This window comes from Ooceraea biroi, chromosome 1 (assembly GCF_003672135.1).
Source record: "Ooceraea biroi isolate clonal line C1 chromosome 1, Obir_v5.4, whole genome shotgun sequence".
Lineage (NCBI taxonomy): Eukaryota > Metazoa > Arthropoda > Insecta > Hymenoptera > Formicidae > Ooceraea > Ooceraea biroi.
The window spans coordinates 12,197,200-12,223,460 of record NC_039506.1 but is presented as its reverse complement, the minus strand read 5'-3'; the positions used below and the strand labels follow the sequence as shown (position 1 = coordinate 12,223,460).

Here is a 26,261-nt window from a genome sequence, read left to right as displayed (position 1 = left end):
CCCATTGTAGTTGGCGCAATTTGTTCATATCATTAGTTTTGTAGAGTCCTTTTTTGAAAGAATTTCAAGCGCGTATACTTGGTGCTTTTTTGTACCTTGTTTTAAAAAGGTAATTTTGTTGTGATTTCACACATTTTGTAGTGTAAAGTATGTTATTCTTTTTTATAATATATGAGGAGATAAAAGCCATAGTCTTGTCAGTTTAATTTCTCACGTGAAACATAAGAGTCATAGACATATGGTTACAAAAGCAAAGTTTATAGCATGTTAATATTACAAACGTAAGTAATATTATAATGTTAATATTATATACAGGATGTCCAGATAATCTAGCCAATGCTTGAGGTGTAGTGGGTTTTGAATCAAAAAGTCCTGCTTACAGTTCTGCGATGTTCACAAGAATAAAAAAGTTATTAATTGACTAAGATTTGCAAATCAGAGCACGTTTCGCGTGCCGAGGCGGAACACTCTAAACATGATAACAATCTATTGCAAAATCTATATATATATAAGCCAAATACCACTCACTCACTGACTTATCAACGTGCAGCCCGACCCACTGCATATATCGACTTGAAATTTTAAGGGTATATTCCTACTATCACGTAGGTGCTCACTTAGGGAGGGTTTTCCGAAATTTCACCCCTAACGGGTGAGAAGGGATAAAATGTGTTTTTATTTAATTTTACACATAAATATCGCGGGCGAAGCCGTAACGGGGGATGCTAATATTAGATAAAGATATAGTGACGCGTTATCGTTTCTTTTGTATTTACACGCGTTGTTGAGAGATACGGTCGGAGAGGTGCTATCGTACCTATGTCCGCCTAGTGCCTCGGTGATACAAGATTTGCTCTGATTTGCAAATCATAACTTCAATTAATAACTTTTTTATTATTGCGAAGATCACAAAACGATTTAAGATATTTTGTTTAGTTCAACTCAATCTACACTATCTGCATACAAGCATTGGCTTATTACCATATACTCTGTATAATATTATAAGAAAGAGATTTAATTTGTATAAGTCTACAATAAATTTAATAGTTTTTATAAGTTTTATATGTGTGTGTGCGTGTGTGTATGTGCTAATAATTAAATATTTTTCTGAAATGTTTTATCGCAATTTGCGGCTTTTTATATCAGCAGTAATAGTTCTAATTTATGATTATGACAAATATTGATTCTTGAATAAAAATGTTTAATAAAAACGTTTAAGTCAAATTAATAAAAAATTACCACATTAAATATCAATAAATAATTAAAAATTATTTCTCCAATTATTCAAAGTTGTAAGCAATTGATTAACTAAAATTTTGTACAACTTTGTTTTATGAAATGATAATGAAGGAACAATAATAATTAAATTAACTTAACTTGTTTGACAAACAACATAAATTTTGAATTTATTTTAAGCGATTATCTTTTATATTGTTTGTCAGTAATATTCATAAGAAATAATAATCTAAAAGTTAATGATATCACAATAGATTATTAACAAGGATATATTGATCTCACTAATCGATGCTAATACTTTACTTCTCGATTATTTTCTAAAATTGCTTTAGTGGATCATTTTTAACGAACAAATTGCCACTTGGCTGTCGGGAGCTTTGCCGAAAGGTTTACTTCCACCAAGTGTCTCATATTTGTTCACTTGATACACTAACATGGTTTCATAGCTGTACACGTCCGTGCCAAGTTGCTGTAAATTTTACGTAAAAGATACAAATTAAGAGAATTATTATTAATTCAATTGTTATAGAACATAGATGCCAATTTCATCATCAAAATTTGAATTTATTATATTGTTGCATGTATTATATATTGAAAGTTATGTTTAGGCTATGTAATATACTAAAATTTTTATGTGAAGCTATGGAAATTATTCTGAAAGATTTAAAAGATTTAAACAATGAGTGAAAGTTTTACGCAGAACTGTTCGATAGTATTCATAGTTTATTTTTATAATAATCTCGTTTTTAGTATCATTTTTAAATACTAATGAAGAGCTTTCTTTTAATTAATAAGTATCTTAAAATTATACACACAAAATTATCTTAATGAAAGAACATCTATGAATATCGTCTCTTTTTTTGTGGTTTCAGTAAAATATTTCGTACAATCTTGTGAATATTACAAATACTTTACGTTTTGCACTCTATTATAGATATGACACATACATTTAACGATCTTCAAAATATCATGAAAATATAATAGTAAATTTCACACGCTCATAGTTAATTATATCTCCTAAAGTATTTAAAATAAATGAACGTTGCGTGTTTCGGATGCTGTATTACGGATGCAAATTAATAATCGTCGTGAATATATATCACAGTAGAATATAATGTTATCAATTTTGACTCCAACTCGGAAACGAAAACTGATAAGAATAACCAACAACAAATCTCGAAAGTCTCAAATCTTGGTGTTGGATGACAATTATGTCCGAATCATATTTATTATTTACCTGTGTGAGGGGACTAGTATTTGTGGTGAAGATTCCCGCGTACTCTTTCTGTTTAGCGAGATGCAAACAATACTCCTCCATCTGTCCCATCACAAGCACGTTCTCCGCGGAACTCAAGTCGCTGCTCGTTGCCATCATGAAATTGTGAATGATTTTACCTTTGCCCTTCGGTAATTTGTATTCCCTAATCGGTCTTTCCAGGTACTCAAGAAAATCGAAAATGATAATTAGTTTGGAATTGATTATTACTTCAGGCTCGTCCCAAACGTCGAAATTGAAGGTAACTCCAATTGTCTTGCCGCTTTGCATCGACTTCATCGCAAAGCTCAGGCCCTTTTCTACCAGAGAGTTCCACATAGTTTCCATCAGCTCTTGATAATCAGTCCTCTTTATATCGGGCATTAACCATTGCTCTAAATCAGCTTTCGAATAAAAGCTTTCTGTGATTATCCTGTAAGTTCAAATCAATGTCTTAATTCAGAGTTTTCACTCTTGTACGCATACATGTACTTCAATAATCCCTGCAAATTAAAAATAGTTTTTTCATATTTTACTCACTCGATCGCGTCCTCTTTATGACTATCATTCAATGATTCGAAGACGTATAGCTTTTCATCAATAGTTTCTTTCAGAGGCTCTTCAACGGAGGATATGAGTTTCATACGATTCAGTACTTCGGCCATATCTTTTGCCGTGATGAAATCCGTGATACCGATTTGATAACCTTGATCTCTTAATTTGGTTACGGTATAAATGGAATTCAAGGAGTTTCCACCGAGCTCATAGAAATTCGCATGCAACGTCACTGGCGTACGACTATTACATCCGATTACGGACACGACAGTCGGAAAGAGAACGCGTGCTTTTGCAAGGTCTTGACTTGGCACATCATTGTAATTGCAACTGGCCGCAACATCATCATCTACAAAAGAGAATTTTTTACTTCACTTAATAATAAATTTGTCGCATTAAAAAATAAAAGAAGCTTTTCTTTCATTCATTCTACTTAAACAAAAGGATTAAAAATTATAATATACAATATATTCAAGATATTTTCAGATATGTTCAGTTTGTAAATCGGAATTCCTGATCTTTGAAATTAAGCATTACAGTTTTAAAACTTCTTTAGAAGAGTAAAATTTCTTAGAAGAGAAATATGTTTTTACTTCAGTGTAAAAATAATTGCAGTTAAAATATTAGTGAAATTTTATTATTCGGAATAAAGACTAATTTTAAATTAGAATTTTCTTTCATTCTATTATATTTGCTTGTTTGCTATTCACTTACATTCACTTACGTTCACTTACATTCACAATTTGCACAAGTTGCAGAAAGGATTGGAACAATTATTCGCCTAATATTTCGTAAGAAATGGAACAAGTTTAATATAGATATAGTGGAAATGGAAAGGAACAGGAAGAAAATAAAAGAAACTAAAATCTTAAAACCGGTTCTCCTAATTGTATGTTCATTAATAATCCGATTTCAGGGTAAACTTCTGGCAACTTGTTATAGTTCACTGGTAGAAATCTGTGCAGTTTTTCTAGACACCCAATCAGTTACTGTGTAGTATTACTGCATCCTCATTAGTTGTATCAATACTGTGTAGGAAATGAACAAGAACTTGATAGAGTTTTGTTCAGTAGCTGAAGCAGTTTTCCTGGTAAAAATATGTACAGTTTGCCTAGGCAACTGCCCATATATTATGACAGAACTTACTTGAGTATTTTCACTAATGACTCGTAAATCTTTGTATTTGATAATATTAAAACAAATATGTTTACAGTTTTGCACATTAGCGGAGTGATTATAAATAGCCCTTTTCATTACTCACTCAATACAAATAATTTACACATAGAGTTTACACAAATTATAGGTAAGACGTACGTTTTAATGCGACCCGGGCACGCCAAGTATTATTTCAAATTACAAATCCTCAAACTGAATTGCTTCTAGGTACTTGACTAGTTAACTATGGATTTCATCATATTTAGTTTTGCTTTTTTATGTACTTGGCGTATTTTTTTTACCTTTGTAAGGTTTTTTAGAGGAATAATAATAATACAGAATTGTATTGTATCTTTGATATATGCTGATATTATATGTACTAATTTCAGCGCAATATATATTCCGCTTCAAAGATTTCCTGTACTGTGATTTTATTAATCATAAAATTGTACAAATTAGCAAGTATGCACAAAATATAAATTTTACTAGGCCAAAACTGCCCATTTTATGAGCAACAAATTCGTATTAATCTGTTGAATAGTTTCTTTATCCACTTATTGTTTGGTTTTTGTTCAGTAAATGAGTTTAGATTTTGTGTATCTTTTGTGCCCAGTAACTGCAGGAAAAGCGTTACATCTTGATCCCAACAATTTTACTCGTCAGTTAATGGACAGAATATAATATAACTGTTCAATAACTGCTTAAAACCTGCACGAAATTTCTACCAGGGCTTGTTATATACTTTTGCAAAATTGATATATAAATAATAAAATAGTTATATATATCGGTCAAATATGTATATTAATGTAATTAATGCATTATTTAACATCAATATTATTGCATAAGAGCAATATAAGAAGTATGTAATTAGGAAATATATAATGTAAATATATAAATAAATACTAAAAACATATTATATATATATATAATATTATTATTATATAATATATAATATAATAAAACACATAAAAAATATATAATTAAATATATAAAAAATATAATTTGACATACCATTATTAGGGCAAGATGATTCATACTGCTTTAATAATGCCTGCCGATCTATCTTTCCATTAGTTAAAAGAGGTATATGATCGACAATAATAATTTGTGGTAACATATATGGCGGTAATATCTTTTGGAGGAAATCCGTAATTTCTGAAGTAGATAGACTCATATTAACCGCGAGGATAACAAAGGCTATCAGTGTCTGAAAAATACAAAAGAAACTGAAAGAAACAATAATAAGAATAGATAATAAAAATTCTTATTGTTCTCTTTAACATTAGAAGAAAATTTAGCTTTTTCTTAATGATTTCTGATATTTTAATGATACCAGTGGTTTTATGAATGGTTTAGGAAAAATGTGTGATTTCGAGAAAAATAACATTGTATAATGAAATCTACTAAGGATGAAATATAACAAAGCTGATATAAATGCATTCTTAGTAAAAATATAAAATATATAATTATGATATAAAATTATCAATTTAAATCATTTGATTTTTAAAGTATTTATAATCGAAAAGATAATTCCGAATACAGATAATCAAAGAATCCCGATTTATCAATTCAAATAATTTTACAACGTGCAAAGTAACGAATGATGAAAAGTATTAAAATTTGATTTCGTATTTGAATCGACTAAAGAGGCTAAAGAGACAAAAGAGATTGAAATACTCAGGTGTATACTAAATAATTTTGGACTTTTCGGATATAACTAAGCCATTTCACATAATCTTCTTTAAATGTAATACAATAATTTTATCTAATATCTTTAGCATCTCTATTATCTCCAGTTTTTGTAAATTATTGTTATTAGTTACTTTTTATAAACGTTTGAAAAATGTAAAAGTATTAAATCAGTTGAAAAGTTTAGTTTTTACATAAAATTGTACTTTATTGCATTTAGTAGAAAAAAAAGATATTCGAACAAATCAAGTTGTCTATGGTTAGACATTATTGTCTATAATATAGACATTATCAACATTGTTGCCGATATTACATGTAATTGATTTGAAAAATTAAAAATCGAAATTGTTGACTAATCAATATTATCAAGAAACACGTAGAGTTTCACATCAAGTTCACACAGGAAGAGAGAGGAACGAGTGACGAGACGGAATGTGTATATTAACGCGAAGCCTGTAGTTGAGTAAAGACATGATTATTATATCCCCATAACGGTAACAATTGATTTTTAAATAGGTTTAATCGATTACTCGTGATCCTGTTTTTATATTATAAAAATATTTATATTTTTTATCCTATTTATTTTGTAGAAAGTGATATTCTGTCGTAAAGAATAAAATATAAATATAATAATTACACACTAGCTCACATAGTTGTTAAGTAAACATTACATAGAAATTACATAGAATTTCACTCTTCATTACATATGTCAAAATGAAAAAGATCCGCGAGATATAAATAACTATATACTTCACGTTTAGAAAATTCAGAAAGCTCATCATAATAAAGACAGTAAATGTGTATTAATTGATGTAACATGCAAAACTTCAAGTATGTCATTATTAGGATGCACTAACTATACTTGACGAAAACTTTTTGTTGGGTTTCCTTTCTGGACGTCTCTTAAGTCGTTCCATTTGAAGAAATAAAAAAATAGTGCAAAATGAGCTCACTCTGATAACGGAAACACATGATTTAATTCTATTAAAGATGAAACAATTAATTTTTTCACGAAAAATAGGAAAAGTCGATAAAAAATTCTAAATAAAAGTTAAATGTTTTTATTTGTAAATGTTGACCATTTTATTTACTAGTAAGCACATAATATGTGATGAAATTAAAGAAATGAAAATACTGTGGGAATGTAATTTTACAAACTCTTAGTAAGAGTAAATTTTTTATGTCTAGATACTAACAATAAGGTTTGTAACGTGACATGATTTAAAGAATAAATTTTTCTCCTTGTTTCTCGTTTCAACAAACCTTGATTAAAATCATGCATAAGCTTAACTCTTCGTTCTGCTGTTACTTAAAATTATATTTATATTAAAAATATATTTCATGCAAAAGAACTTGACGTTATTAAATTCAATAACGTATAAATTATCATAATTATAACTAATCTGACGCGTTAAAAATTTTCCAAATTCTTTTCTTTTCATTTTCTTTCTTCTTTTTTCTCTATTAATATATATTAATGAAATTAATTAATACGTTTGTATTACTATATGTATTGCTATATAATACTTGAAGTGAAAAACATCTAGTTTTTCTGCATCAAATACTTGTTTCATTGGTGCAAGTGTGTGATATCACACTTTCTTATAAAAAAAACTAACCTAGATAATTCAAATACTTTGACATTTTTTTACCTGTTCAAAAAGATAATTTTTTAAGTGTATTTATTACATAACACTATATAATATTATACATAATAATACACATATGCATATGCGTAAGCGTGCCCCTTCCTCTCTCTCTCACACAGACGCACACATACACAGACTGTGACGTGACATTGTGTGTGCGTGTGTGTAAGAGGAGGAATGTAGGTGGGGGTTACCTGTAGTAACTATAATATTTACCTGTGATAATTCGCCAGGTTTGTAACAAAGGATTACAACTTTATTGATATTGGGTACTTTGCTAACCATCTTTTCAACTTCTGTGAGATCAACCCGATGACCTCTGATTTTGATTTGTGAATCTACTCGTCCTTCGTAAATTATTGATCCTTTGACAATTTTAGCGTAATCTCCTGTACGAAAGATTCTCGAATATTCTATAAATAAATAGAATAGTTTTATTAAAATAAAAAAAGATATTATACTTGAGATAACTTGGGCAAATTTCATGAATTTTTAAGCTATCTTCTGATGAGTATTTACAATGATCTTTTTATATTTGTATCGTTTTCGTTAATAATTATCTTTTTTTCATAGTTGCCATTTTTAACAAATTAGTGACAAATTATAACATTATTGTAAAAAATTCAAAGTAAGATTAATCTTGAAAAAATTTATTAATGTTTTAAATTACACAATTTAAAATATAAAGTAATTTTAATGTTATATTGAAATTTTGCTAGTGAATGAAATTAAAAACATGAATAGTGAGATTTACACGTTGTAATAAATTTTTCTGCGCTTAAATGATGTGTTACTCGATGTTTTATTATGTTATCTCATTCTCTTACGTGGATCAATGGAGAAAGGATTCGCCAGAAATTTATGCGTGTCCCGCTCGCGTATATAACCCATAGCAAGGTTTTTTCCGGCCACGACCAGCTCTCCGATTTCTCCCTGAGGTACCAGTCGCATTTCCTTGCTCACGAGGTAAATTATGCAGTTGTCAATTGGTTTTCCTGCAATAAAATATGGAGCAATATTCGTAACAGATATGATTGGTGCAAACACGTAACACGAATTATCTTTGACTTGAATATAAAATCACGGAGATTATTTAGTGAAATGTAAATGAGAGTGAGAGAGAGAGAGAGAGAGAGAGAGAGATTAGTTACTTCTTTGTTTAAATATTGAGCTGATCGAAAAGTCCGCAGATTATTTTAGCAAATTAAATATATTAAGAATTACTTAAGTAATTGTATTAATAATTAATACAAAATTTTGCTAAAAAAAGTCTACACAGACTTTTCGATAACGCAAAACTGTGTATTAATAATTTATAACTTTCTTAATAATTTATAATTTTGTATTAATTCTTTTATCTCATCTCGAAGCAGAGTTTTACCATTAATGAGTTTCACGATATGCGAATCAAATAAGAGATAAGAGATCAAATGTAAAAGTAATCAAAATAGAATTTGTATGCATAATTCTCTACAGCTTCCGCTTACGCGTATGTTAGTGGTAAGAATCCGGACAAAATTCAAAGTATGATCATTTTCCATGTAGCTATATTGATAAACGGCAATGGTAAAATTAGAAATAACAAAGAATATTAAATGTCTTTTATTCCATTGATGACGTTTTTTTAGTGAGTTTCATATTGACGAGTAAAAATTGTTCTTACCAATCGGCACTTTTTCCATATCCTGTAATTGTGCGCGTTTGCTTAAAAGATGATACGTGACGTCGCCCATAACTTCCGTGCTACCATAAAAATTGGCTAATATTTTGTCCTCATTGCTAAACGTAGTAAAAAACTGATCAGCCAACGTGATCGGCAAAGTTTCCCCGGAACAAATCCACAGTCTCAAACGACCAAGAACGTTCTCATTATCCTGCGCAACGTGATTGTATATTAGCCTCGAACGCTTCAGGCGAGAGTAGGCAGCAAATATTTTTATCGCGCAAATTGTAATGACTTCAGCTATCTCAATGCAATAAGTATCGAACACATTAATTGCGCGAGAATGTTATTACAATGTATGCAAAATTATATATGTATAATTTGCATACATTTCAATATAGATATGCAAAATTGCGATGTAGAAAATATGTAGGATTATATGTATATAAGTAATAAATACGTTTGGAAAATTTTCCATGTTGCTTAAGGTAATTAAGAGAGGAAACTTATTTATTATTGACACATTTAATTTAGATTTGCTACTACGGAATGCGTGATACATCGTTTATACTAATATATTTATAAATTTGTAAGTATTATTATATGTATAAAAAATTACGTCAACTACAGATACGATATGACATTGTATTTTACTTTTACTGAATGTTTGCGTATATAGATATATTTTAATATAGTGTAACATACAGAGAAAGTAAACGCATCACATTATCTAGCAATTTAAACTGTTGAATAAAAAGCATCAATCAATAAAAAACACGTGCAATCTCTTGTATAAATTTAAATATTCTTTTTATTTTATTATAGATGTAATAAATTGAATTACTTCAAATTTAGCAAATTATTATTATGCACAATTATATAATACTGTACAAGCAAAACGAAACATTTCGCGATGAATAAGACAGCATAAATAAAACGCTGATCTTAACAATATATCTGGGATCTGGCCTATGGACACTCTTCGCGGTTCAAGTATTCCATCTCGAATTTTCTCGAAGTAACTTCTTGCCACTAAGATGTCAAGAGTACAAGGTTACTTAAAATACTCGCTTGAATGTTAAAAGTAAACACTACAACTACATCTATTACGCGTATGCTTGGTGATTATGTTTTCTAATTATACCATGCGAATTGAATGATGGTCACTGCTGAGGATCATTAAAAGCCCTATTTATCTTGATCGTGCAACATTGACAAGAGTAATGACGCATTTCTTAACCTTTCGATATTGCGCAAAATCAAGAAATGTTGAGAATCTTACTTAATAACAACGATATAATCAGTTCATATAAAAGAAGTAGATAGCGTGGAATGCAATTATATACTCACCGGCAGACCCAAATACATGAGTAACGAACGCAGTAGCGATGGTACGAGGACTAAACGTTGTATCTGAAATGCATCAGTAGTTTTCCGTTTGTCATAAACTATTTTCTAAGTTATAGTGAATTAAATACTGGATAAATTTATATTCTTTTACACACAACATACACGTAGAATTTATGCGTAAATTTAAGTTATGATAAATGCCGCATGGAACTTTCTAAAATGTTTAAACGAAATTGGAATCTTTCGATTTGGTTTATCTTGAATTACAATAATTAGTATAAATTTGCTATTTTATTGTTACATATAAATATTACATATTTAATGTATTTATAAATATATAAATATTACATAATACAGTAATATAAATATGTCATGATTTACAAGTTTAATGTATCAAGTGATCTTTACAAAGAGATAAAAAAAAATACTTTATGTTAAAAAATACCTTCTAGTGCTTACAAATATTTTTATCAAAAAAAATATGGATTTCTTATAATTTGAAAAACTCTGAGGCAGTTACATATCGATATTGGAATAAAACTTTTGATATGACAGTTTTCACCGATATTAATATTTCTGGAAATTGTTAAAATTTTTCTATATTTGTACATATGCGGAATATATAGTTATAGTTTTCGTACGACAAATCTGGATGAACATTTAAAATTACCTGATGCTTCTCCAAAAGTGGTACAAATCTCTCCGGATCTTTTGTTACGCTTTTCGGTACGACTATCAGAGTACGACCTTGCAAAAGAGGTCCCCAAATTTCTGGAACGCTGTCAACGAACGTAAGGGAAGTTTTGAAAACACATCGTTCCTCGTCGTCGGCATATGGAAGTTCTCTCCATTGCCATTCCAGACGATTCAATAGAGTAGTATGCGGTATGAGCACGCCTTTAAGGAAAGAAGATAAATGAGTACAGAGTACATCTACGTCTTACTGTAACTACTTCCGTGAACTGTATTTTGCGTATAAATTATCAGTATAACGCTTATTTTCATCGCAGTCGAACTAGAACCGGTTTTGCAACAGATTACACAAATAATAATTATGTATACGAATTAAAAGATAGATATGAAGGATAGAGAAAGTATGTATAATAAAGTAAATTTAAACTATCATTAACTTTTGAAAAATGTTCAAGTATTAATAAGAATGATTATCTAACTTAGTTTCCACGCTGTACTTTCGTATGATTAACATAAAATATAATATTCCATTACCTTTTGGAATCCCTGTACTTCCGGAAGTATAAAGGACAATAGCAAGTTGATTTGGACATTCTTTGATTTCCAATGTGTTCTTTTGTATTTTCTTGGCTTCTTTCAAAAGCTGCTCATACGTTATGACTAAAGTTCCCTCGTAAATCGACAAATCCGCTGAAAGTGAAATCGCATTTCTGTTTAATCATACGTGTCTGAAACATAAACAGACCTTCCAAGCAACAACAGAATCATCAATTTTTTCATCTGAAATTACACCGAATAGAAATCAACCTCAAGGTTTCTTTGTGCATACGATTCTTACGTTGTTACGTTGTTAAGAATAATAAAACGTATTTGCGTTCTACAAATTACTTCGGAACGGTCCACTGCACGCTTTCGAAGTATAATTAACTCTTTCCTCGAGAAAAACTAATCAGTACATAAGATCTATGGATATACGACCTCGTACAAGAAAATCACGTAATAGTGACAGAAAATTATTACTATGCTTATACTTCATATTCACGAGTCTTTTATCGCGCGCCATATGTTCGCTTTCGATCAATATGTACATTTCGATATCATTGATATCGATGTCAACATTAATCTTGATAATTTATTATTTTGCTGTAATATATTATATAAATATTTCATATAAATTTAAACATTAAAATTATAAAATATTTTAATGATTCATATCATCGATTTATTTTAAATTTAGAAACTTTTATTTTATTACAAAATGTTAATTTAGAAACTTAAATTTGTAATTAAAAAAACATATGAAAAGGTGTAAACATATAATATGCATATAAAAAGTAGAGATACATGAATAAATATGAAAAATATAATAAGTATAATATATAATAATAACGCAATAAATAATAAATAAATTAAAAAAGAAACAAGTAAAAAATGTAGTAAAACAGAAAGATGCATAGATATTTCAAAATATTATAATATTATAATTTATTGTTCTTGATGATACGAAATGACATTTATTTTGAAATATATGATTAATGTAAAAATGTTTTTTTCTTTACCTTCTTGTTCAATTAGCACCATCAATGGTTGCGCTTCCTCAAGAATGTGTTTTACTCTGGACATGGGGAATTCCGCGTCTAAGGGCAAATAGGCCATCCCCGCTTTCAATATACTGAGTAATATGATTGGGAGACGATCCGAAGGTTTCATACAAACAGCTACCAGTGATTGAGAAGCTCTCTCGTATCTTTCATATTTATGTAAGGCTTGTGCCAATTGTCTGGTGATGTTGTCTAGTTCCTCATAAGACAACGTGTATTTCTCACCTGCGTCATCTGCGATAGAATTTCCGTAAGCAACAATTGAATATAAATTCTCTTTCGACGCAATGCCCGTGTTATTATTACAGATTTATATATAAATCTGTACATTAAAGTTAGCATAACTGGTCAGGTGAACTGGTTATGCATAGCCTGTTGTTAGTATTATTAAGAGCTGATCATCCGTGAGTCAATGGCGAGTCATTTGTAATTCAACCGACATTGACAGCTTAAATGTCCTCGATTACTAACCCACTATTTATTACTAATCTACAATTAATCACGATAAACATCTTGAATTAAATGATCTAAAAAAAGATATTATTATGATCTTTAGATCTTAACTTATTTTTGCCTTTAGGCAAAAATAAGTTAACATGTGTAAATGTTGTTATTTTTATTGCAATGTTTGCAATAATACAATAATTTCGTAAATTTTTTATTGGATCTAACATAATTATTATTATAACAAGTGAATGGAATTAATTTTATTATAAAAGAGCTAGTTTCTGTGACTAACATGGACGTTTCCAATAATTTTTTTGTAGCTCTTGTAAATTTTGAGTTTTATGTATTCTTGGGCAACTTGATATAAGATAAAGTTTATTATTTTTTTTGTTGAAAAATAAAAGTATCTTACTTTCATAACGTATCGCAGTTTGATTCGGATGGGCTGCGGCTGTACAACTGAACAATTCATGCACTAACTTTTTCTCTTTGTCATTTTCTATTTGCAGACCTTTTAAAATTGATTGCTGTTGTAAAGTACCCATCTTCAATTGTTGCAGACAACTGTATAACTTTCTATCTTCTAAAAGTGGCGAAGAACTGAAATTTTATTCAAAATAAGAATTAATAAGAAACGTGTATATGATAATTTATAAATGTATAACAATACTTGAGAAAATAAATTATTACTCTCTCAAATAAAAACTTATATTTAATTTAAAAAATAATTGTTTCTATATTGAAACAAGTGACAAATTTTGTATCAAAACATAACTCGTACGCACATCACTGAAAGGAATATAAAAACAAACAATTTAAGAACAAGACTCTAAGTATACGCAGAATTAATTCGATAATTTTATTCGATTTTTCTAAAAAAATATTATTATAGAGTAAAAATTTGTACCAACTGAGAATAAAAAACATTATAAATGCTATAAGATTTAATTTTTTATTAGTATGCTTTAATATGAAATGTATAATATTATAGAATATAAAATACGATATATAGAATTATGTATATTTTGTGTGTGTGTATGTAAAATAAGCATATATTATATATCCTATAAATTTTAATATTATATATAAAATATAATACTAAGATCGATAGAATATATATAATAAATTTTCAAAATATTATTCAAGCATTTCCAAACATTTAGTAAGTTCTTTTTTAAGGAGGTTCGGGTGCTTCATCGGGGGGAGTAGTGGGACGCGGTAGGATTCTATGCTGACTTGGCAACAGCGCATTAGCGTTCACCGCAAAATTCAAGCGTTAACCACAAAAATGACAGATAAATAAAATTGTCAATATAACCGCACTGACAGCCACTATGACATTCTGACATTCGCAACACGAAGTTCAAGTCACACGAAGTTCGAGCCAAGCAAGAGAACCAATCAGCATACTATACTCGATTGCGCTGTTGCCACATTTGTTAGTTTCCAATTTCTCAGCAGACGAAAAATCAGGCAATTTCATTTTTAATAATTAATTTCTCTACGAAATATGCGATAATCTACCTCCTTTTTTCTCTCATTTATTTGTAAATTATTAAAATAAATGTGCACTTTTTTTTTCTTTGTCATTTGCATTTTTTCTTGCATTATTTCATTCTGAAGTTGTGTACTATGTCATTACCCATAAAAACCTATGAAAAAAGGAAAATCTTTCGAGTCGATATTTTTCAAAACGGGGCCATGAAAAATTGCAAAAAAATTCACATAATTCTATTTTGCATTGCAGAACAATATATTAAAATTTCATAAGGTTGGCTGCATTTTTTTGAAGCACCTGAACCTCCTTAATATTTAACTTTGATTGACATTGTACAGCAATAATAGTCCAAACTTGTCACGAATTCTTTCCTTCATGTTAAGTAGGATATCAATTAAGTTGCGTCACGAGCCGAACTTTGTCGCAAAGCAATTATCCGATTATCCGTAGCGGCCACATTACCGAACCGACACAAGTCGTAAACATTTTTGTATTATGTAATTCGGCTCGCAACTTCTCATTAGAAATCAGTATTTCGCCATCATAAGATGCATTAAGAAAAAAATATTTGATATTTGCGAGTACAATTGTATAGTACAATAATTATATAGTTATATTCATTGTTATAATAAATAAGTTTGCTATTAATATAATGTTTATAAAAATAGCCTTATATTTATAAAGAAAGTTACCAATCATACTTTTTACATTATAAACTATGATAATTTTCAATAATCATATTGAATATTGAATATCAAGAGACACGATAGTGTCTCGCGCCAAGTATACGCGCAGCGCGAGACCGCACCGTGAATCTTTTACGCGAGTCGGCGAGCTGCGAGTACCCGAGATTATCAGATCTCAATAAGGGCTGAATTGATCAAATTCTGAGTAGGCTCATTCGATAGCTTGGGTTTAAATTATATTATAAAAGTATCTTTATTTTTTTCTACGTGCCCTAGGAGGGGAGATATTACGCCCTAAGGTCCAAATCCCGAAATTTACATGTAAGAAACGTCGTCATGGTCGTCATGGTCGACCACGAAATTGTTGTACAGTTGATACTTCTGTCGCGAGAGAGCGCTAGCGATATATCTAGATACTTTTTAGTTTATTACAATAAACAGGTCTCATTTTAATATATAGGGTATCTCACTCTATCTTATTTTATATTATACAGGGTGTTGACTTTTGATTATAATATATAGGGTGTCCAATTTTAATTGATCAACCCGAAGAACTTATAGATGTAATTCTAGAAAAATTTGACACGATAAATTAAACTTCATTTATTCCGATGATTAATCATAATATACTGGGTGTCGACTTTTAATTATAATATATTGGATATCCGATTTTAATTGACCAACCCGAAAAACTTGTATTTGTGGTTCGAGAAAAATTTGACACGATACATTAAACTTTATTTATTCCCATGATTAAAATGTGAAAATAAAATCTGTTAAGCTATTTTAATTCGCTTTCCTCTTTTAACTTCCTTATCAGTCAAAACCTTTTTCTTTCATTCAATTTTATACAGGTTGTCTCATTTTAACCCTTAGCTAGCACTGTGGGATCTTAAACGCCCCAGCCTAGTTCAGCTCCAATTTAAGCCCCCCTATAGTACGAAAATGGTACTTGTGGTACCATCTCTTGTTAAGACGAGGAACGCTCTTCCTCCTGGAGTACAGAGCGTAATCCTAAAAGTGTTACTGTAGCTGTGACAGTCGAGTGAAACGGACCGGGGTCATCAGGGACCCAGTGTGCCAGCTATAATTATTCGAAGATATTTTTTCTGAATTTTTTTCATTGGTTTTCGTCATCAGTGTGTAGAAAAAGGTAAGATCATCATGTTGTACGATGTTTAATTTTTTTTCAAGAGCGTATAATATTATTTCGGTTTTATTAGATGGCGTATCAGTTACGGCCTCGACCCATACGCCAGCAGCTACTCGAGGAGGATCGTGAAGATAATTTGGACGAAAATCCCTCTGATGAAGATACTAGAAATGATTCTGAATACTCTGAAGAAGATTCTGATTATTATATATTATTATTTTCATATTTTTTACGATTATATCCTTTTATATATAGTCCTTTTTGATATTATTCATTCATTTTTTTACATTAATGGAGTACAATTTATTTATATCTAATAAATAAACAAGTATATTTTGAAAAAATAAGTAATACTTTTTGGCTGAAATTCGTCTCTTCAACTCTCCAAATAAATACCTTTTTGAAACGACCACTATCAAATCATTTTTTTCCTTAAAGTGTTGTATATTAAGAGTGTCAAGTTAAATTTTTAGCTCTTAATATGCAAAAATGGAGAGTTATGAATTTTTGAGTGAAAATAGTCATTTGTTGGTTTTTTCTACGTTCTCCAATTTTTTTCATACTCAATATTACATTTTATCAAAATACCCTATGGACATTTGTTAAAACAACATTCGAAGACTATCTTGGAATTTTTTCAAGTGAAAACAATCAATAGCTTCCTCGCAGCAAACATTTTAGTGGTTGGGGTCTGAAACGGCCCAGTGTGCCAGCTATGTGATTCTGGTGAAGTGTGCCAGCTAAGGGTTAATTATAATATATAGGGTATCTCACTTTATCTTATTATAATATACTGGGTGTCGACTTTGGATTATAATATATAGGGTGTCCAATAAATAATATCATGAATCATAAACGGCGATTTTAGATAATTCAGAATTTATTAACTTTGTTCATTTCATAATTTATATTCTAATTATGGCAGATAATAGAGATAGTGATGGGATTTGTCTTACTTAATATATAATCATGCTAGGTGCGATCATGTTTAATGTCGCAAAATAAATATTCTGTTTTTAAAACTGTTAACATTACAATATGCGTGATGTCAGTACAAAATTACTTTTTTAAAAAAGGTAAAAAACGCCAAGTATACGTGTGGTATATAAAAAAATCCAAGTGGTGGTATACCCGACAAAAAAAGTGATAGTCTATTTTAAAATGTCTTTGTGTCTCGAATAAGTTAAAGTGGTAGTATCTTTAATTAAAAAAAAGTAAACCAAGTGATATATAATATTGTATGTATACTAAAAAGGTTGTGATATCCGTACAAAATTTACCTTTTTAAAAAAAGGTACAAAAAAGAGCCAAGTATAAGCGAGCGAAGAAAAAAAAGAACTCTACGTTTTTCAAAATGCTTGGCGCTGCTAAATCGAATCAATTAGAGGGTCTCTAGAATCAATATGTTAATTGCCTCATTCTTTCTTTCTCTCTTGTGGATGCGTGCACGCATATGCGTGTGTCTTTCTTTCTCGTGCGTACGTGTGTGTATGTGTGTATGCGTGACAGAATTAAGAATTAGAATTAAGTATAGAATAACTTTAACTAAATTTATAACATATAGTTTATGTGCTTAACCGAACTTTGTTATGTAAGTTAGATTGTACGGAAATTATTATAATCTTTAAATTATAAGGATTTAATTACTAATTAATATATAGATTCGATTTAACAGCGCCAAGCATTTTGAAAAAATACTTATTTGTATTGCAATAATTCTTCCGCATTCGTAGTCGATATCATGTACGTATATATGCATGTGTCCGTATGTAGTATAGATAATAATAAAGTAATAGATTTTCTGATTTGCATAAATACTCATTTTCATAGTTGGCGCAAGTTTTTGATATCATTAATTCTGTAGAGTTCGTTTTTGAACGAAAAACGTAGAGTACTTTTTTTTCTTCGCTCGCTTATACTTGGCGCTTTTTTGTACCTTTTTAAAAAATGATAAATTTTGTACGAATTCAATATTTATAAAAATCAAGATAAACGTATGATAAATAAATTGATCGCTTTTTTATAACCAATATAATCACAAAAATAATGACTGAAAACATTTAATTATAATTAACTATAATTAACTGTAAACATGTTAGTAATAACTAAAAAAAATATCCAATACGTATAGTATATGGTTATAGCGACCATAATGCAGCATAAAATCAGCTACATAATATGTATAATTAAATCTATAAGAAAAATATCATTATCGATTTTAATATATTGAAATTTACTATAAATTATAGCAAAATTATAGTGAATGCGCAACTATGTTTTTTCTCAATGTGTTACAGAGTAAAGTTACAAGTAAGTTATGCTAGATAGCACTAACTTTCAGACTTTCGAACCAATAAGATGTATTATCATTTAGTCACAAAAATCTATTCTAGGTGCTTGGGATAAACCAATGAAAAATATATTCAATTGATAAATGTTTACGAAAGAAAACAGTTTTTACGAAACAGTTTCAAGAAATATAAAATCATCCTGTTCCTAATGTTCTAATCTGTTATTCTACATTTAGGTAGAAAACAATTTGTATAATTCTGTATTATTTTGTAATAGAGTTAATTAGAGTTTCACAAATCTTTGGTACTACTATCCAGTACAGACATAATTTCTATCAATCTTGTTTGGAAATTTTGAATAAAATGTGAAAAACGTATACAAAAGTCACTTGTTAAAAATCGAATTGTGCATAATACATTTTCGGATCAATTAAATTTATTGGGTCATTAAGTATGAAACTTTACAAATAGAACATAAACTTTTGCATTTTTTGGCACATGGACATGATTTATTTTCAATCGAAGTATGCGCCCATGTTATCTACACACTTCTGCCATTTTAGTGGTAGTTGGTCTATGCCTCTACTATAGAAGCCAGGAGTACGGGAATCGATGAAGTCGCGGAAGGCTATTTCGACTGCCTGTTGAGAATTGAAGAATTTTCCCACCAACAAGTTGTCCAAATTCCGGAAGAAGTGATAGTCGGTAGGTGATAGATCTGGTGAATATGGTGGATGACGGAGAGTTTCCAATTCCAACTCCTGTAGCTTTGCCACGGTCAGTCGTGCAGTGTGCGGTCGAGCATTATCATGCAACAGGATTGGCATTGACCGATTGACCAATTTCGGTTGTTTAATAGCAAGTTGTTGCATCATTTCGTCCAGTTGCTTGCAATATACTTCAGCCGTTATCGATGTACCAGGTTTCATAAAGTTGTAGTAGATAACACCTGACCTGGACCACCAAACAGTCACCATAAGCTTCTTCTGTGTAATGTTGGGTTTCGCGTGATGTCTCGGTGGTTCATCAGCGTTCAACCACTGATGTGAGTGTTTACGATTGTCGTAGAGTATCCACTTTTCATCGCAGGTCACAATTCAATTAAAAAAAAGATTCATTTTTGTGACGGAAAAGCAAAGAAAGGGAAGCCTCTAGACGTTGCGCCTGCTGCGCATCGGTCAATTCGTGCGGGACCCATTTGTCCAACTTCTTTATCTTACCAATTGCAGCTAAATGAACAATATGGTGGGTATAGAAACATTGAATATCGATGCCAATTCACGTGTACTTTGAGATGGATCGGACTCTACTACGGCTCTCAAGTGATCATTATCCACCTTCGTCTTTGGTCTTCCACGTGGCTCATTAGCGAGGCTGAAATCTCCATCTCTGAAGTTTTTGAACCAATTGCCCACCGTTGCTTTAGTAGTTGAACCTTCACCAAATACAGCGTTAATATTACGAGCTGTCTCCGACACTGTGGTTCCACGGCGGAACTCATATTCATAAATCACACGAATTTTGGACTTTTCCATAGTTCTATAAAAAAGAATCCACCAATAAAACTAATGAAGATATTTGAACAAACAAATATGACATTTGAAGAGCGAACATACATCTATCACACTAACCTAACCTGATATTGACGTCTGGCGCCAAATTTGAGGTAACAAATGTTAAAGATGGCGCTTTTACATTTGTAAAGTTTCATACTTAATGACCCAATATAAAGTATTTAAAATCACTTGCTAATATGCTTGTATTTTTATATTATCCGCTTCCTAAAGTTTTCCGTAGTGACGTTTTCCATAGGTGAAAATATCAGGTTTTGAACATTTAAACAGCTTATACACATATGCCTGTACGCATGCAGGTATAATTCGACCATGCAACTTTCTTAATATAGTATATCTTGAGTAACACTAATACTGGCGGCATTTATGTAAAACGCAAGATTGGCAATGCTGTTATATGCGAAAAACATTCAACTTTTCTTCTTATTTTCAAGCGAAGACTTCAAATTTTATGTTTCACATAAGAAATTCTTCGCGAAATCTTTAATAAGTAAACTAATTTCGGTAAATGTTAAGATTAGACGCGATCTCACGATCTTTAATTGTTCATAACTTTATAATAAACAATGAGCGACGGTTGAAACTTTTATAAGTTGATCAGAATTACGTCCTCGACAATATATATATCAAGGTCATTGAAATCAATGAGGTTGTCTCTAATCTTAACATTTATTCTCATTTCATTACTGTGAACAGATTTTTGCACAAGTTCTATCCGGACTTTAGATATAACTTGTTTTATTCAGAGATGAGAAGTTGCGTACATACACAGTTAAAAACTTTTGCATATATTAAATAAATTTTTGAATTAATAAGTATAAAATAGCTTTTATTTCTCTGTTTAATAGACTACAATTTTCATTTTCATGTATAAAAATAAATATCATTACTTTAGTAACAAAAGCTATGTTGTTAAAATAATAAGAATAGTTCTTAATTATGTCCGTTGATGGAAATATTTACTTTATAATTTAAACAAATAATGTGCAAAAACCTGTTGCTCATTATTTAAACCGTATAGTAATATTTATAAATATTAATATAAACAAAATGAGTAGAAAGATTATAATAGCTAAGCTATATTTAATCATACATACATCCGATGAATTTTTAAAACAAGTTTTCTAAAGTCCGGCGTGTGCAGGTGTACTAAAAATTTCTTATTTTATATTTTTTTATTTATTTTTCCATGTTGAATCATTTTCTTTCGAGTTATTATACATCACGAAATATACTTTATTATGTAGCAATTACATACAGTGAGTGCAAAAAGTATTCGTACAGGGGAGATTTCTTTGAAAAAATCCTTTTTTGTAGAAAATAAACTTTAATTAACGATATATTAATACTGAATACAATATATGTTATATCTCTGAATAATATTACATCAACAAAAATATAATAATTGAAAGATATCGTCCTTATAATTAACAAAAACAAAAACTTGTAGTAAATCAATGCGCAGAAAATATTCGTACAGTTGAGAGATTTAGATTGTAGCGTTGCGACACAAGTGTTTACGTGGAGCTTTTTTGTTTACAATAGGAATGTGTGTTTTACTTCTTGGTTACGGTCCTAGAAATACTATCCATATCAGTCTTACTGCGTTATTAGAGCAAAATGGGTCGCAAGAATAAGGAGACTAACGAAGAAGAGCGAAAAATCATTATTAAATTACACAATCAGTGTAAATCTCTACGGGAAATTGCTCAGCTCATCGATAGACCTCGATCAACAGTCCAATCAATAATTGACCGTTTTTGTATTAGAAAAACAGTTAAAAATAAACCAAGAAGCGGCCGACCACAAGCCTTCACTGAAACCGACAAACGTTTAATTCTTCGCCAAGTAAAGCTGGATCCGAAAACAAGTACTCCAAAGATTGCGGGCGAACTAAAAAATCGCGGTGTGGACGTTTCCGCTAACATAGTTTGAAATGTGTTGCGAGAAAACGGATATCATGACCGTGTTGCCAGGAAAAAGTTCTGAGTAAATGCGACTAATCGCAATAAACGATTAGAATTTGCGAAACAATACTTAAATAAACCGGATGAATTCTGGAACACAGTTATTTTCTCAGATGAGAGCAAATATAATATTTTTGGCTCCGATGGCAGGCGTATGGTATGGCGTAAAAAAAAATACAGAATTAGACCCAAGAAATCTTATACCGACGGTTAAACACGGTGGCGGTTCTGTATTTGTTTGGGGGTGTATGAGCGCAGCTGGAATCGGCAATGTACATTTTATTGATGGTATAATGGACCACAAAATGTACATAGAGATTTAAAAAAAATCTTCATACTAGTGCACAAAAATTAGGAATCGCGGAAAAATATATTTTCCAACAGGACAATGATCCTAAACATACAGCATATAATACAAAACAATGGCTTTTATATAATGTTCGGAAACAATTATATACACCTCCCCAATCACCTGACCTCAATCCTATTGAATCCTATTGAACATTTATGGAAAATTCTTGGAGATGCTATTAGAAAAAGGCAAATTTCTAATCAAAATGATTTAAAAACAGCTCTTCAACAAGAATGAAATTCTATCTCATCAACTGTCACGCAAAAGTTGGTACATTCGATCAATCAAAGACTACAAGCTGTAATTAATGCTAATGGAAACCCTACAAAGTATTAATTAATAAGTTTTTTTAATTAAAAAAGGAGTATACGAATACTTTCTGCGCAAGGAATTAATACAAGTTTTTGTTTTTGTTAATTATAAGGACGATATGTTTCGATTATTATATTTTTGTTGATGTAATATTATTCAGAAGTATAACATATATTGTATTCAGAATTAATATATTGTTACTTAAAGTTTATTTTCTACAAATAACGATTTTTTCAAAGAAATTTCCCCTGTACGAATACTTTTTGCATTCACTGTACGTATTATATATGCATTATATGTGTATGTATGATACATAACCACACATATGTACATAATCAACAGATACGTTATTGGTAACGTCATTACAGTTACAGTTACTTTTTTCGGCAATTTGTTGGTAACTGTGTTATTTTCTTTTATTAGTAATTTTAACATTAATTTTGTTACATTTTTCAAGAAAAGTGTAACTAATGTAATACTTGGTTCTATCGTTACTTTATAGATTTATCAGCAGAAAGTAATACTTATAATAATGTAATAATAAATTTTTTATTTCGATTAAATAAAATGAATAAAAAGTATTTAAATAAAATAAAAGATTAAGTAAAAATTGTGCATTTTATTTTTATTGTTAACCGAAAAGTCGGTACAGATTTGTTTTAGCAAAATTCAAACGCAAAATTTTGTATTATATAATTCTTAATATAAAGGTTTGCATTAATTCGGAAAGTCTGTGTGGAGTTTCTTAAACTCCGGAGCAAACTTTAAACAAAAAACTTTAGCTAAAAAACTCCGTATGAACTTTTTTCCGGTCAGTCCAATAATATGTTCTGAAATTTCAGAAAAAAAGTGCTGCAACCTTCTTATCTATAACGCTGTCTATATGTGTACGCTCGGTTATAGAAAGATTATACTGTGTTTTGGATAAATTTTGGAGCATAAAAGAATCGTTAAGAATGTGAATTGCTATTTTCGATATTGTCGGATTCATATTTTGTTTTAGGCATTCGACATGTGATGTCCGATATCCGATAATAATAACATGAAATAACATGAAATGACATATTTTCATACAAAGGATTACAGATAGAATAAAATATGAAGAATAGAATAAAAATTGAATTATTTTAGAACTTTCCTGTTTTTGTACATTATGTTAACGTTATTATGTACGCATATTTCTATGTGTGTATATTTCTCTTAAAATAGTTTTGTATTAAATCTTGTATTACTAAAACACTGTTCTAAGTTGTAGCAAATGTAACTCAATGTTTCTTTGTTCGAAAAATTTACCTCGAAAGTTCCATATCGTTGCGTCAACACTTCGGTTCTCAAACAATTAATATCATTAAGCTAATGTAAAAGAAATAGTTTCTGTGAATTGATATTGTGTTTTACGTGACAGTCAGACGTTCTTTATAAATATTAAATTTAAAAAAACTATGTATGTATTGAGGAGACAAAATGTCATTCGATGTGTTTTAACTCATAACACTTTGAAAAGTTTAATATGTGCAATCTACATTTGCATATTTGCTATATATTTTATAAAAACTATTAACTTGCATTTATAAATTACATTACAATGTTTAGTCACATGTAATTGTTTTATGAATAATACACGGTATATTTTAAATATTATAAGATCGCATATATTGGCAGTGGTGAACACGTCATTAAACATTGTACACACACAGACACACATACACACACCCACACACACACACACACACACCGTGCAAAATAAAAAAGTTCCTATCAATTACTGTTATTACAGAAATATGATATTAGAAATTTCTATAGTTTATTTTGAAAACATCGACAAAAATTGTTTTCCAGATAATGAATGACTTTTCGATTAAAATGAATCATAACAAAAGCATTAAACTGATGAAGAAAAAGCTTTATATAATGAGTGTATGTTGAAAGTTATTAGAGTCTAATTGTGTAAAAACAAGTTTAAGATGTTGCACAAATGCAATCTCTGCAACGATGAAATATAAAGATTTAAATTGGATTTAAGTGCTTTCAAAATAAAAAAAAATCATATACTCTAAATCTTTCGTAGAAAAAATGATTTCTGAATAAACATTCACATTCTTCATGTGTCATTATATTACAACGAGAATTACTCTTTATTTGTTCATCACGATTTATTGGTGCATTACAGCGCTCTTTGATGTGAAACTCTTTTTATAATTTGTTAACTTACTCACCTCTTGTCACACTCTGTTTTTTAGCTTTCTACTCTCCAACTCTGTGGCGACGAGTCACTTTAGTGAAAACCGACACTTTCGACCAGCCGCACCGTCACCTGTTGCAATACAATTCTGGCAGATCTTTCCTTTCACTTGTATATATACATGTATTTGGCTATTTTTGACACATCGGCCCCACTCTATAGTATTCTTCCTCCCAAGCAGGCACCTTTCGATGTTTCCTTGTCTAGTTCTGTTGTTTCTCTTGATCTTCCTTTCTCACTCAACGCAGGCAAAGCGGTTCTTCAGGTCGTTCCTCAGTTTTTTTCACCTCAATGTTCGGTCATTGGCGAGCTGGTTACCGCGAGAGAATGCTTCCTCTGGTTGATATAATGTGTACTCTTATATAGAACCAGCCACGAGGACTCTGAATTGTTCGTTGTCCCCCATCACGCCGCTACCATTACCTCACCGACATTTCATGCCACTTGGTTGATCGTCATTCTGCCCCTCTCTCCTGTCACAATATTTTCTAATGTTCAATTACTGACGCGTATCGGCTAATGCGGGCGTGATAGAAAATTTCTTCGCAAACTTTCCGCATAATTCGGGCTTAAAGCATATCTTCCAAAGCATCTGTTTCGGAGTTAATTTTTTTATTTTGCAATATGATTGTGTCCTTCTTTCTAGACACGAAAATTATTACAGTTGTTTAATAATAACTTTTTTCTTCATTGTAAATATCTTTGTTATTCTTTGTTAAATATCTTAGTTAATTAGCACAATAATATATGTGATAGTATTAATACGTAATACTATCTAATTCGTACTATAGCAGAGCTCTACGAATCATTCTAAATTTTTATATAAAACAGTCAAGCTGATAGTTTTTTTAAAGACCAATTGATTAGCCATGGAACATGGTCAAGTATCAATA

The 26,261-nt window shown here is 30.2% G+C and overlaps 1 protein-coding gene, 1 long non-coding RNA gene and 1 pseudogene across 2 annotated transcripts; 1 reads left to right on the top strand and 2 right to left on the bottom strand.

Annotated features, from left to right (window-relative positions):
* Nucleotides 1–764: 764 nt before the first annotated feature.
* Nucleotides 765–25,739, bottom strand: LOC105283216 (mycosubtilin synthase subunit C). The gene is made up of 13 exons (XM_026968517.1): nucleotides 25,343–25,739; nucleotides 13,706–13,893; nucleotides 12,805–13,080; nucleotides 11,780–11,935; nucleotides 11,223–11,449; nucleotides 10,553–10,615; nucleotides 9,203–9,413; nucleotides 8,367–8,534; nucleotides 7,756–7,952; nucleotides 5,213–5,408; nucleotides 3,032–3,395; nucleotides 2,474–2,924; nucleotides 765–1,705 (listed from the first exon to the last, which is right to left on the bottom strand). The coding sequence occupies exons 2-13, from the start codon at nucleotides 13,836–13,838 to the stop codon at nucleotides 1,565–1,567; spliced, it is 2,583 nt and encodes an 860-aa protein (XP_026824318.1). The 5' UTR covers nucleotides 13,839–13,893; nucleotides 25,343–25,739; the 3' UTR covers nucleotides 765–1,564.
* On the top strand, nucleotides 16,209–16,883 carry LOC113561698. Its single transcript, XR_003406371.1, has 2 exons — nucleotides 16,209–16,630; nucleotides 16,701–16,883. It is a non-coding gene; the product is annotated as an uncharacterized LOC113561698 (long non-coding RNA).
* Nucleotides 19,437–20,456, bottom strand: LOC113561694 (annotated as a pseudogene).
* Nucleotides 25,740–26,261: the final 522 nt, after the last annotated feature.